This window comes from Chenopodium quinoa, unplaced genomic scaffold (genome assembly GCF_001683475.1).
Source record: "Chenopodium quinoa cultivar QQ74 unplaced genomic scaffold, ASM168347v1, whole genome shotgun sequence".
Lineage (NCBI taxonomy): Eukaryota > Viridiplantae > Streptophyta > Magnoliopsida > Caryophyllales > Amaranthaceae > Chenopodium > Chenopodium quinoa.
The window spans coordinates 106540-119355 of record NW_018745569.1 but is presented as its reverse complement, the minus strand read 5'-3'; the positions used below and the strand labels follow the sequence as shown (position 1 = coordinate 119355).

At 37.3% G+C, this 12816-nt stretch overlaps 1 protein-coding gene across 1 annotated transcript; it reads left to right on the top strand.

Moving 5' to 3' along the window:
- The first annotated feature begins 1866 nt into the window (after nt 1–1866).
- On the top strand, nt 1867–8130 carry LOC110716292 (transcription elongation factor SPT4 homolog 2-like). The gene is made up of 5 exons (XM_021894904.1): nt 1867–2083; nt 2190–2281; nt 3052–3107; nt 6700–6761; nt 7809–8130. Exons 1-5 carry the CDS (start codon nt 1994–1996, stop codon nt 7860–7862), a joined length of 354 nt encoding a protein of 117 aa, XP_021750596.1. The 5' UTR covers nt 1867–1993; the 3' UTR covers nt 7863–8130.
- The last annotated feature ends 4686 nt before the right edge of the window (nt 8131–12816 follow it).

The following is a 12816-nucleotide window of genomic DNA, read 5'->3' as shown; positions in this document are numbered from 1 at the left end:
TAAATCTTGAATCTTGAATTACAAAAACTTAGAAAAGTAGATGGAGAACTAGTTCTTAATAATAGGAATTGAAAAATAAAATAAACTTAATGATTGATCTAGAAAAACAATGCTAAAGAATATATATACAAGCCCAAAAAGATAAGGAAACCGGCTAAGCCTTGGCGCACAAGGATCCCAGGTGGCACGGACGTGCCTCTGGGCGTAGAGAATTGCTGCAGCTTCTGCCTTCCAGGCACGGACGTGCCTCCCCTGCTGCGAATATCACTCATCTTAAATTAGTCATAACTTCATAACCGGAGCTCCGTTTGAGGCGTGTAATATATCGTTGGAAAGTTATTCAAGTCTACTTTCCAATGAAATTTGAATCACTCCATTATCATTTGTATGCCAAAAGTTATGAGCATAATAGTGAACAGGTGTCATATTTGTCAAGTATTTCATCAACGTTTTGCTTCATTTTCACTCAAGTTTGTCACGAACACATGATTTGATATTCTTAAGCAATATGTTTTCATACTTTATGATTATTATACTCAAGATTAGCCAACCATACTCCATTTGCATATAAATCACCTGAAATTCATCAAAACACACAAACGAAGAGTAGTAGAGCACAACTTAAGCAAATAATGCAAATATGCACCAAAGATCTCTAATTTTATAATCAAATGAGCTTAGATACCCACCTAAAACATATGCAAAATAGGACCTATCAAACATAAACTCGACCGCCTATACGGTTAATGTTCCATTAGTTTTGGAGAGAGGGAATAAACATAAACTCGACCGCCTATAAGGTTGATGTTCTATTAGTTTTGGAGAGAGGGAAGCCAAACCTAAATTTGATCCGAGACCTGACTTGATTTGAACTCTGTAGTAGAGGTGTCAATTCAAATAACCGGATGGAGTTTGGGTCGGGTCTGTTCGGGTCGGATATATTCGGTTCAAAATTACCCTTTTAACCCGCTTTGGGTCGGATCGGATCACTTTCGGGTCGGGTCAAATTCGGGTCAAGATCTGTCGAGTCCAGATCGGGTTTGGGTCGGATCAACTTCAGATCAGTTCATGTTCGGTTCAAATACAATCGGATCGGGTTCAAAACGGGTTTGATCGGGTTAATCTCGGGTCGGATGACTTTGGATCAGGTTGGTTTCGATTCGATTGATTTCAGTTATGTTAAGTTTGGTTTAATTACTAAAGTTGATTCAGTATTCGGTCAATTCTGATTTAGTTACTTTTCGTGTTTGGCTGAATTTGGTTGGGTTGACCAAATTTAATATTCAAATACGTACATTTTTAAAATTAGAGTAATTATTGAGTTTTTTTTTTTTTTTTTTTTTTTTTTTTTTTTTTTTTATCTTGTTATTGGGTCGATATCAAGGTATTAATATGTCATTTTTCCATATCGTGTCATTAATATATGTTTATGTAAAAAATAAGGTAAATAATAAGCTAGGTTTAAAATTATGGTTAGTTTGAAATCATGTTAAGTCAAAATCAGGTCGGGTTAAAATTGGGTCGTGTTAATATCAGTTCGGATAAAAAACGGATCGGATTGAATCGGGTGTTTGTCGGGTCAATTTCGGTTCGGATTGAGTTTAGGTCGGGTCAAACCGATTCGGTTTGAGTTCAATTCGGGTCAAATCGGTTTCGGGTTGAGTTCAAGTCGGGTCAAATCGGTATCGGGTTAAGTTCAAATCGAGTCAAATTTGAATTCGGGTTGAGTTCAATTTGGATACAAATCGGGTTTGGGTGTTGAGCTTCTCGGATCAAATCAAAACGGTTACAATCAAAATGGATGATTTTTTTCGATTCAGTTCGGTTTTGACACCTCTACTCAAGCAAAACTTTTAAAACCGTGAGGCAGTGAGGCGGGTGGTATAGTACATTGATACTCCGTCGTAAACTCGTAACTCCATTCCATTGTTGTGATTTTGGGAGGTAAATAAACATTCCATTGGCAGGCAACGCAGAGAGAAAGAGAGAGATAATGAGAAGCGTGGTGGCACAGATACCCACCAGCTTTGGACATGAGCTTAGAGCTTGCCTTCGCTGCAGACTTGTCAAAACCTATGATCAGGTTCTCTCTTTTTCTTTCTTTTCTATTTCCAGGCTTCTTTCATTCTTTGTTTCTCCTATATTATTTTTGAATTCTTAGGGTTTATCACCAATTTTATTATTCACAGTTTAGGGAATCAGGATGCGAAAATTGTCCCTTCTTTGGCTTGGATAAAGATCATGAGCGTGTTGTTGAGTGTACTACTCCTAATTTCACTGGGTATGTTCCCTTTTTTTTTTTTTTGGGGGGGGGGGGGGGGGGGGGGGGGGGGGGGGGTTGAATTAAGGGTTTCTGGGTATCGGTTTCAAGTTTTAGTTTTCGAATTGCGATATTTGTTGTTTGTTTTAATTATTTTTGCTTGCATTAGAATTTGCAAATTGTCCAACAATCTCTATTATTTTTGAGGATTCTTATACCATATCAATGCCTTTTTTTTCCTTTCATTTTTCTCGATTTTGTTGATTTCAAGAAGCTGCAATTTTCGGTATTGGCTGCGGAAGCTACCTTATCGCAACCTTAATTTTTTACAAGCAAATACTGACAACTCTTAGTGATGCTGAAGTAGTGCTCCTGTATATCTCAGTTTTTAAATTTTGTTAATTTCAAGTAATTGCATTTCCTGAATTTCTCTGTGAATGATACATTAAGCTTTAGTAACCTACTCAAAGTACTACATCAACGTCTGGAATATATCTTTTGCTCATTGAGGCACCAAAGATCGAATATGCTCTTCGATTTATCTATTAGGCCTTTGTCATACAGAATCATTGTAAATTCTAGACATGTTTAGGCTATATGGGTAGGTGGATTCTTGTAGATTCTATTCATCCCTTGAAAGTTCAAAGTGTTGGACTTGATAAGATTACATCATCTATCTCATGTTCAAATTGAAAAAGGCATATCATATTCATACTAGAGTTGTGTTGTAGTGCTACTTGTTAGAAACTCCCTTGTGCAACTCCTGATTTTCCAGAATCATATTTTTCTAGGATAATTTCTGTTATGGATCCAAGTCGGAGCTGGGCTGCTCGCTGGCTACGCATTGGTATGTCACTTGTTGCATTTGTGCTCTTCCTTTTTTTTGGGTTCCTTGTTGTCTCTTTGATGTTGAAACAAATTTTTTCTTCAAAACCATACCTATTGACCTATTGTCTTCATATATATATATACTTTATGGTTGGTACGGAGTCATTGGACTACCAGTGGCTCATTTGTGTATGTTAACTCATGAATTATAATTAAACGCAGCACACTGGATGGATAAAATTTCCATCATCGGGCCTTTTAATGATGTTAGGAGCAATTTTTGAAGGGTGTTTTGGGTGTTCTAGTAACAAATTGGGAAGGATAAGGCTTAGGTGGGTAAAACACACTATGTATGGACTCTAAAGAAGTCTGTGCACAGTATTGGGTAATGAATTAGCATAAAGGTGATGGTGTTACAAAACAGCCCATGTGGTATAACGACGTGATATGTTGTGAGAAGGGCATGTTTATTGTCTGTCTTCTTTACTGCTATATCACCCGGGCTTGGTCAGTCTCGATCTAGCAGTTCTATAAATTCCTATCTGTTTTCCTCTTAATCTTTAGGAAGCTGCCCTAACTATTCTAAATTGTCCTTTCTGTCTTCAGAGTTTTCTTTGCTTCCTATTTAATATAAGTGATTTGGTCATTTCTTTCATTCACTATCTTACATTGATTTCTATCCATAATGTGGCATTGACTTTCTGCTTGTTGTAGGTTTATATACACAATTAGTTCATAATGAGATTTTTAAATATTGATTCCTTATGTTGCACGTGTCTGTGAGATTTTGACCTAGCCAATTTAATTCTACCTATTTGTCCTTGCTTGAAACTATAGAGTGGAGGTAGCCAAGAACATGAATCTTGTAACAGAAAATGGTGCTATAGGATCCTCGTTATAACACACCATGTCTTCAATGTCTAGAGGCTTAGGGCTTGTTTTCTTCACCTTATTTTTTTATAAAATTGATTTTTTATTACTTCCTCTGTTTCAAAAAAGATGCATCACTTTGCTAAAAATGTGAGCTTTTTGGGTGAAGTGATGCATCTAATTCGAACCGGAGGAAGTAAAAAAAAAACCGATTGTTACTATTATTGTTACTGATTTAAATTGATTTGATCCACTGTTGTGTTGTTTTATGAACTTACTGATTTCTAATCGAACTAAATTGATTTTTTACTTGTAAAATTTGATAAGTGCTAGTTGGTTTTATTATGTTTTTATTTTATTTTTTTGAAAACTGAAACAGACAAGCATTACATTAAAAGCGACCCCCTCCTTTTTCTTGATCATTTTACTTGTTGAAATTAATGGGTCTTCCACTCGTATTTCTTTTGAGCTCTTTAAGAATTTGTGCTTGATTTGTGGGCTCTACATAGCTGTCATTTGTGAAATTGAAGGAATATTTTGTCTCACATAATTTGGAATGAGCTTTGTTTCAAACTTCTTTATGCCTTTATCTATTAGGAAGCTAACTTCAAAAGTGGATCTATTAGGCTGATTGGGTCTAAATGTTCTTTAGAACTCGGAAGTGTCATACTAGCTATATTACCTCCTTCAAAGTCTCGAGTTTGTGCTTTTGTATCTCTTTCGGGTTTTTTTTTTTTTTTTTTTTTTTTTTTTGGGGGGGGGGGGGGTTGTGTAACCATATTGTAGTCTGCTCGGGTTTCTTTCTTCACATCTGTTGTATCTGAATATGGTGGTCCACACTATAAAATAGTTAGGATAGTAGCCTTGGTAGGGGATAGTTTACACATGTTCCACACAACATACCATACACTGGCTATGCACCAGTACCACCTAGCCTTTTGCTGTTTTCAAAACTATATTTTACTGAAAGTACAAATTCGAAGGGAAAAAGTCTAATGTATTTCTGGAGTAACAAATGCTCAAAGGTAGTTTAAGGCTTCCCCAAATGGGCAAAATGATACCCACTAGCTTCTTGATTTAGAATACCCTAAACCCAACTTACTATCTCAAATTAATTATTCCCTCCATTCCTTAAGTTGTTGTAAATTTTCATTTTGAGCTGTTCCTAAATGTTTTTTGCACTACCCTTTTTCTTTCTATCCTCTCTTATTCCATTTATTGAACCCACTTAGCTCCACTCTCTTTCACAACCACATTCTCTCTCTTATCTAAAAAACAGAAAAGGGCCTGCTCTCTCTTATTGAGGATTTTAAAAACTACTTTAGAGGTTCAAAACATTTTGTTATAGTGTGGGAATGATTTGGGGCAGGTTTTTTTTGAAATTGATTCTTTTCATGCTGTTTTGCATTTCGAATATCTATTTGATGGGGTTTGGCTTAGTGCTCTAGTGTGCCTTTTCCAAAGTACATCAAATTTATTAGTTTGGGGTTTCCAAGAGGCCTTTTTAGACAATTGATATCGGTTCACCTTCCTACAGACATGTGTAACACAAATATTTCATCAAAATAATTAAATTTCAGAAGATCTGACCCATATCAAGTATCAACACACACGTGCAAAGTTGTAGCCCCTTTCCCCTTTGAAGCTTTCTCTTAATATCTCACCTTTCATAAATTGTTTTTTCTAGTCCTCCCGGCTGGTTAGTGTTTTACAAAAAGAAGGGTTTAATAGAATCACCTTGATTGAGCACCTAGCCCCAAAATTATGCCCCTACAAAGTTCAAATTTATTCTGGCTTTGCTCCTGGGTTCTTAAACTATGTATCTTCATTGTAAAATTAGTCTTGTAGATTTCTACATTCCGTGTGAAGTTATGAACACTAGTAACCTTTTTTAGCTTCAAAGCTCAAAGTTTGATATTGTATACTCTCATACTACTCTTTTTGCTTACTTTCTGTGTTGTTTAATTTGTCATATCACTAATCACATTATTTCATCCATGATCTAGTGTTTGATATTATGTTCTATTATGGGTTTTGATTCTCTTTTGTTATGGATTGATATTTAATGGCTAATCACTATGGGTTTAATGGTAGAAGCCTGAGTCCATGTTATCATTTTCTTTTGTGCCTTTGTTAAGAATGTTAATGATCTGCCACAACAATGTCTGTTAATCTCCATTAAACGACAGTACGTGTTTCTACTATGCAGTTTATGCCTTTATGACAGGTCTATGTTGGATTATGGCTTGCACTGTGGTTTTATTGATATACGAGATTAATTATTACTTTATCAGTTTTTTTTTTTTTTCACTGCAACTTGGAGTTGGTTTAAAAATCTTCTAATTAATGACCTATCATACGATCTACTGTGGGATCCTTGAGTTGAGTTACTTGTCAATGTAATTTAGTGAATGGATAGTTTCTAAAGATAATTTTATTACAGATAAGCAATTTACTCCCCCTAATATTTGACAATTTAATAGAAATATTCTGCATGATGTCTATTTATGTTTTTAATTGTGTTGAAATTCTTTCATTTGTCCCCCCCCCCCCACCCCACCCCCAAAAAAGAGAAGGAAATATTGTTTTCAATGTTAGAAGAAATTGAGGGAAAGGAAAATGAAGTGTCACATCCAAACAAGGGATATTGAATCCCTCATTCTCATGCCCTCCAATTTTCCCTATCAAATCATTTTGAAAGATGTGGAGCACAATATGACGATGTTTTTCCTGTTTTTCAGGAAGATTTGTTCCTGGATGCTACACCCTTGCTGTATCAGAGGCACTTCCTGAGGAATTCCAGGTGCATATTGATGTTTACATCTGGCAACTACCTGGATCACTTATGTTGATAATTATGTTGAAAAATTGTCAATGTTTTTGAATAGGCACATTAATAAGCTTCCTTCCCCCCCCCCCCCTCTCCCCTCCCCTCCCCTCCCCTCCCCTCTCTCTCTCTCTCTCTCTCTCTCTCTCTCTCTCTCTCTCTCTCTCTCTCCCTCTCTCTCTCTCTCTCTCTGTGTGTGTGTGTGTGTGTGTGTGTGTGATTATTTTTGGATTTTTTGGTGCAAGTATTTAAGCTTTGGTCTTTCAGGTTCTTTATTGTTAAATATTAATTGAGGACACAATTCTTTGTTCCCTTTGAGAAAAATCATAAAAAATTGGCTTTCACCCTCTTTTTGGTTGTCATGTTATACTATACCTCTGACCCTCTTATGCAACCTTATAGCTCTCCTTTTTGGTGGTTCTGATGTCACCCTTTTAGTTCAATGCTCTCAACTGTCCACATTGGTTACTGTTTGACTTCCTTTTTATTATGTTATTGTATGATTTTATGTCTCTATCCTCTGAAATATGATTTTATGTTTGACAACTAACTTTGACTATATGCTATTTCAGAAACCATGCTTTCTGGAATGAGATGCATTAGTGTGAACTAAAATTTACACTGACCATTTTAGCTGTTAAGCAAGCATCTTAATAGGTGAAATAGTGAAATGACCTCTTACCATTTCCTGAAATGAATCTGTATATTTTTAATGGAGCTTGTGAAAGATTTCGACATGAAATTTACTCAAAGTCAAAGATAGAAAGAGCATGTTTCTTTACTCACATCAGAGGTGCCTTTTGTCCCTTCCTGTATGACGTGTGCATTTAGCTATTGTTGTGTACATAGAATTTTGATGTGAACGAGCAAAAAGTATACGTGTTGAATCAATTGCAACAATCAGTCTGTCTTAGTAATATGTATTCTTGACTCCTACAGTCCTGCCGTTTTCCCCGTCTCTTCTCTGTAACTTGTTCAAGGACCATATTAAGGAACTGATAGATTTCTCCTCTCTTTTTGCAGGCTATTTGTGAGGATGAGCGTGTTCAATATGTGCCTCCGAAGCAAAAGTCTTAGGTTATAGGTTTGTGGATATGGCAATGATGACTGTTGTACACAAGCTAATGCTAAGCTACAAATTCAGTCAGTTAACTATGTTTGGGAAGATTAGTGTCATAACCTTCTAATTAAAATGTCTACTTTTTAATTGTACTTGTTTGAATGTGGAACGTTCGATGCCGTAGGTAAATGTGTTGAATTTTATAAAGTTGGGGCTTTGAAAAACTTACTATTGTTTATAGGTTCAAGTCAATATGATATGCGAATATGGGATTAATCAAGCCTACTATTTGTTTGTCATAATTGAAGCCGCCTTCCGCCTCTTGTAACAATTATACATGGAAAGAAGAGTAGTAGTGGTCTAGTGGAAAGGATTGTCACCTCGGTACCTCACAAATAGAGGTGTCCACCGTGCGAGTCGTGCGAGCTGGGTTAGGGTTAGGTGGGTCGCGGGTTGGGGTTTCATGACACACGGCACGACACACGTAGGGTAGGGTGGGCCGGGTCGTGGGTTGGTTCGGAGAAGTTGGACACACCAGGGTTAGGTTCGTGGGTTAGACGAGTCGTGGGTGGGTCGAGCTGGGTTTGTGGGTTAGACGGATCGTGGGTGGGTCGAGCTGGGTTTGTGGGTGGGTCGAGCTAGGTTCGTGGGTTAGACGGGTCAAGGTGGGTTAGTGAGTTAGGGTGGGTCGAAGGGTGGGTTAGTGGGTTAGGGTCGGGTGGGTTTGTGGGTTAGGTGGGTTAGGGTCGGGTGGGTTAGTGGGTTAGGGTCGGGTGGGTTTGTGGGTTAGGTGGGTTAGGGTCGGGTGGGTTTGTGGGTTAGGGTCGGGTGGGTTCGTGGGTTAGGGTCGGGTGGGTTGTGTGGTGTTTTAATTTTTACAAAATTAACAATTTGATGGCTTGCTCTTAATTAAGATGCCTACGTATCCTTATATTATAAAATAAGGAATCAAAGCCAGCGTAGTTCTTATATTGTACTTCTTTTGAAATTTGGGGGGGGGGGGGCTTGGACCTATCTTTAGAAAACTAAAATTTAATTTTGCAATTAAATTGTAATTTTCGAAAAATAAGTTGCCTACGTATCCCGAAAGAATCAAAGCCCACGTAGTTCTTAGCGTACCTGATTTAGACTTTTCTAGCCACCCATGTTTGTTGCATCATCATCCCCGGAAGCTGCATCATCCGTTGACGACTCCAATATCATCACAGGATCATCTTCATCGTCTTCGTCTTCCTTTAAACCTTGAGTTCTTCTTTCAGCTTGATCCCAATCTTTCTTACAAACACAAATTTGAATGCTTTCCGGAGTTAAGCGAGATCTTTTTTCATCTAACACTCTTCTACCTGCACTAAAAGCAGACTCGGAAGCAACAGATGAAGCGGGAACTGCAAGTATATCTTTTGCAATTCTCGCCAATATAGGAAAACTTTTTTTATGTTCTTGCCACCATTTTATAATTTGAAAGTTGTTGTTGGTCTCATGTTGATATGACAAATAATCATTAATAGCAAGTGTTGAAGAAGATGATGATGAGAATGATGTAGATGCTTTGTGTTTTTTTTTTTTCATAACTTTATCAAGAAAACCAAATCTAGAATCGGAAGTGCTAGTAGTAGTTGGTGTTGCCAAATCAAAACCATAAATAGATGCATAATGATCATAAAGGTCTCCCAAAACAGATTTGCATTTGTTAATATATTCACTAACATCATAATCGATACTTAAACTTGTATAATAAAATTTCTAAAAGATTTTCCAAACCTTCAGCTTTGACACCGGGGTCAAGAATAGCAGCAATTCCATAAATGATTGGAAATTCACTAAAATAAGTATGCCACTTACGTTTCATGCTATCAAGAACGGGACGAAGTCCATCAATCTTCATATGCTCTTCGATGGTGTGAACAACTTTAACACACTCAATTATGACTAAATGAACGTTAGGCTCATAAATATAAGAGAAAATATGAGTTGCACTATCAAAAGCATTTAAAACATCACGAACAAAAGAAGCATTAGTCCAATGACTTTCGGTTATTAACTCAGTAGGATCAACACGAGTCTCATTGTAAAGTTGGGTCAAAATATCACGATACTTTATAGCATCACTCAACAACTTGAAAGTAGAATTCCAACGGGTAGGGGTATCAATAGACCATTGTCTTTTCTTAAGACCTCTCTCTTTACACATAGCTATGTACTTTCTTCTAACTGACTGAGTAATCCTAATCCATTTTATAACTGTTCTAATTGGGTTTAGTAATGGTTGCAACTCAGCGAGACCCTCTTGAACAGACAAATTCAAAATATGAGCACAACATCTAACATGCAAGAGACTACCACCCAACAACAAATTCAACTCGGAGTCATTTTTCAAATAGTCAATACACTTTGTGTTTGCAGTTGCATTATCAAGAGACAAAGAAAAAACTTTATTATTCAAGTGAAATTCTTTTAAACAATCCAAAATACGAACTTTGATGTTAAAACCGGTATGCCTTTCTTCCATAGCTTGAAAACATAGTATACGTTTTTGAATAAACCAATCATCATCCACCCAATGAGCAGTAATGCAAAGAAAAGGTTCGCCAAAACTAGAAGTCCATGTATCACTTGTAAAACTAACACGACCATCAAAAGTACGAAATAATTCAATCAAACCACTCCTATACTTATAATAAGAAGTTTGTGTATAACGTCTTAGGGTATTTCGGGGGACACGAGTAAATGCAGGTTGTAATGCAACTTTATTAAAATGCTCAACGTTTGCATTTTCACCGTAACTAAAAGGGTATTCATTAGCAATAACTAAAGTACTCATTTCATCAATCATTCTATCTTTATTATAAATGAAAGGTGTACCTCCGCCGGGTTGGTTCATGTATCCACCCAATTGTGTTTGGACGCCACCCCCCGAAGGACGGGGGCCATTTTCGAACAAGTCGTGTTTATTTTGCAAATGCCGACTCAAGGTTCCGGTTCCATCTCCCGTTTTCCAATTATATGACTTGACATTTGCACCTAGCGCCTTGCAAACTAGGCATGTACACGTGAACCTCTTTGGTTGACCAGGTTGCCATCCCGGGGGTGTGACCTCAACTCGTTCAAAATGTTTCCACACCCAAGAAAAATGTGCTCGACCTCTACTTTCACCGCCACCACCTTTCATAAATCAAATTATTAAAATTAATTTTTAAATGCTATTCATGAAAATAAGCTTTTAAATTTTAAATATTTTAATTATACTTATTTAAACGCATTTTTCATGGTAATTAACTAATTGTAAATCATAGAAAATTGGAAACTAAACTAACTTTATAATCATTAATAATAGTTTTTTTAAATATTCATAACAATAAAAATTTAATTAGAAATTACCTTGAGATGAAGGTTGAGATGTTGGTTGCGATGGAGGTGGCATAGTTGAACTTGATGATTGGTGGGACTCGTGGGAGAAATGTTGTGGTGGAGACGTTTGAATATTTTGCCTATCTCCTAAACCATAATCTCCATATTCATTGACAAATTGGTTTAAATTTTCCGTATTAATTTCATACGAAAAATTTGCACCACCACTCCTTTGGCTACCACTTCGACCACCACTTTGACTCCTTCCCATTCCTCCTCTTGAGCTCATTTTTTTTTGTATGATTACTAATTATAATATGGAGAATAACTTTTTTTTTTTAGAATCTTAAGAATACTAATAATAATATTAAGGAGATTTTTTTTAACAAAAATATAACTCTATATAACACTTGAGAATTTGAGAACAATAAGAATTTTTAAGTAAGAGAGAAAGAAAGCTTGAATTTGTGTGGAAATTTGAGTGAAATGGAATTGGTATTTATAGGAAAAATAGAATGGATGATCATACACTTAAAAAACTAGTCGTTAGATACAAAAAACTAGCCGTTAGATACAAAAAACTAGCCGTTAGATACAAAAAACTAGCCGTTTTTTTTTAAAAATGGATGTTAGGCCGTGCGGGTCGTGCGAATTGTGCGGGCTGTGCGGGCCGTGCGGGTTGTGCGGGCCGTGCGGGTTGTGCCGGCCGTGCGGGTTGGGTGGGTCATGCGTGCGGGTTGGGTGGGTCATGCGTGCGGGTTAGGTGGGTTGGCTCGTGCGGGTTGGGTGGGTCATTCGTGCGGGTGGGCCGTGCGGGCTGGGTTGTGCCAGGTGGGTCGGGTTAGGTGGGTTCACGGGCTAGGTGTGTCGAATTAAATGAGTCAAAACGGGTTGTGCGATTTGGGTCGAATCAAACGGGTTAAACTGAGCTGGGTTGAAATGGGTTGTGTCGAAAATTTTGGACCCACGACACAACCCGGATTAAATCCGAGCTGTGCCGGGCTGTGCCGGATTGAAACCGGGTCGGACCCACGTGACCCACCAGCCGTGCGAGTTAGGGTGGGCTGGGTCCAACCCGGCCCACTGGCCACCTCTACTCACAAACATGAGGTTGTGGATCCACTAGAGGCCACTTGGGGGGTGGGGATTCCTTACATTCCCCCCCCTCCCCACTTCCAAGGGGTCTTGTCTGTGAGAGGTTCTGATCTAGTAAGACGCCTTCTCCTTAACTTTAAAACAAATATACAGTAAATAACTAGTATTAGTATACTAGTATGGATTATGGAGGAGAAGAAAGATCAAAGCGGATATATCAATGAGTATTCTGGTGCATTTGATCTTTCAGTTGATAGCTACTTTTAGCCTCTCAGCGCCTCAGCCCACTTATAATGTTAAAAGACTGAAAGAGATATTTGTAAAGTTTGATTGGAAGGTTTTTTTTTTTTTTTTTTTTTTTTTTGAAACCAAGTTTGATTGGAAGGTGAAGAGCCATTATTAATTATTAATAATTAATATTATTATTATTATTTATTATTATTAATTTTTCTTTTTTTTTTTCAAGATAAGGTATATGCCAAAATATAGATGCTCTATGGTTGGAGAAGTGGTGCACGTGAGACACAA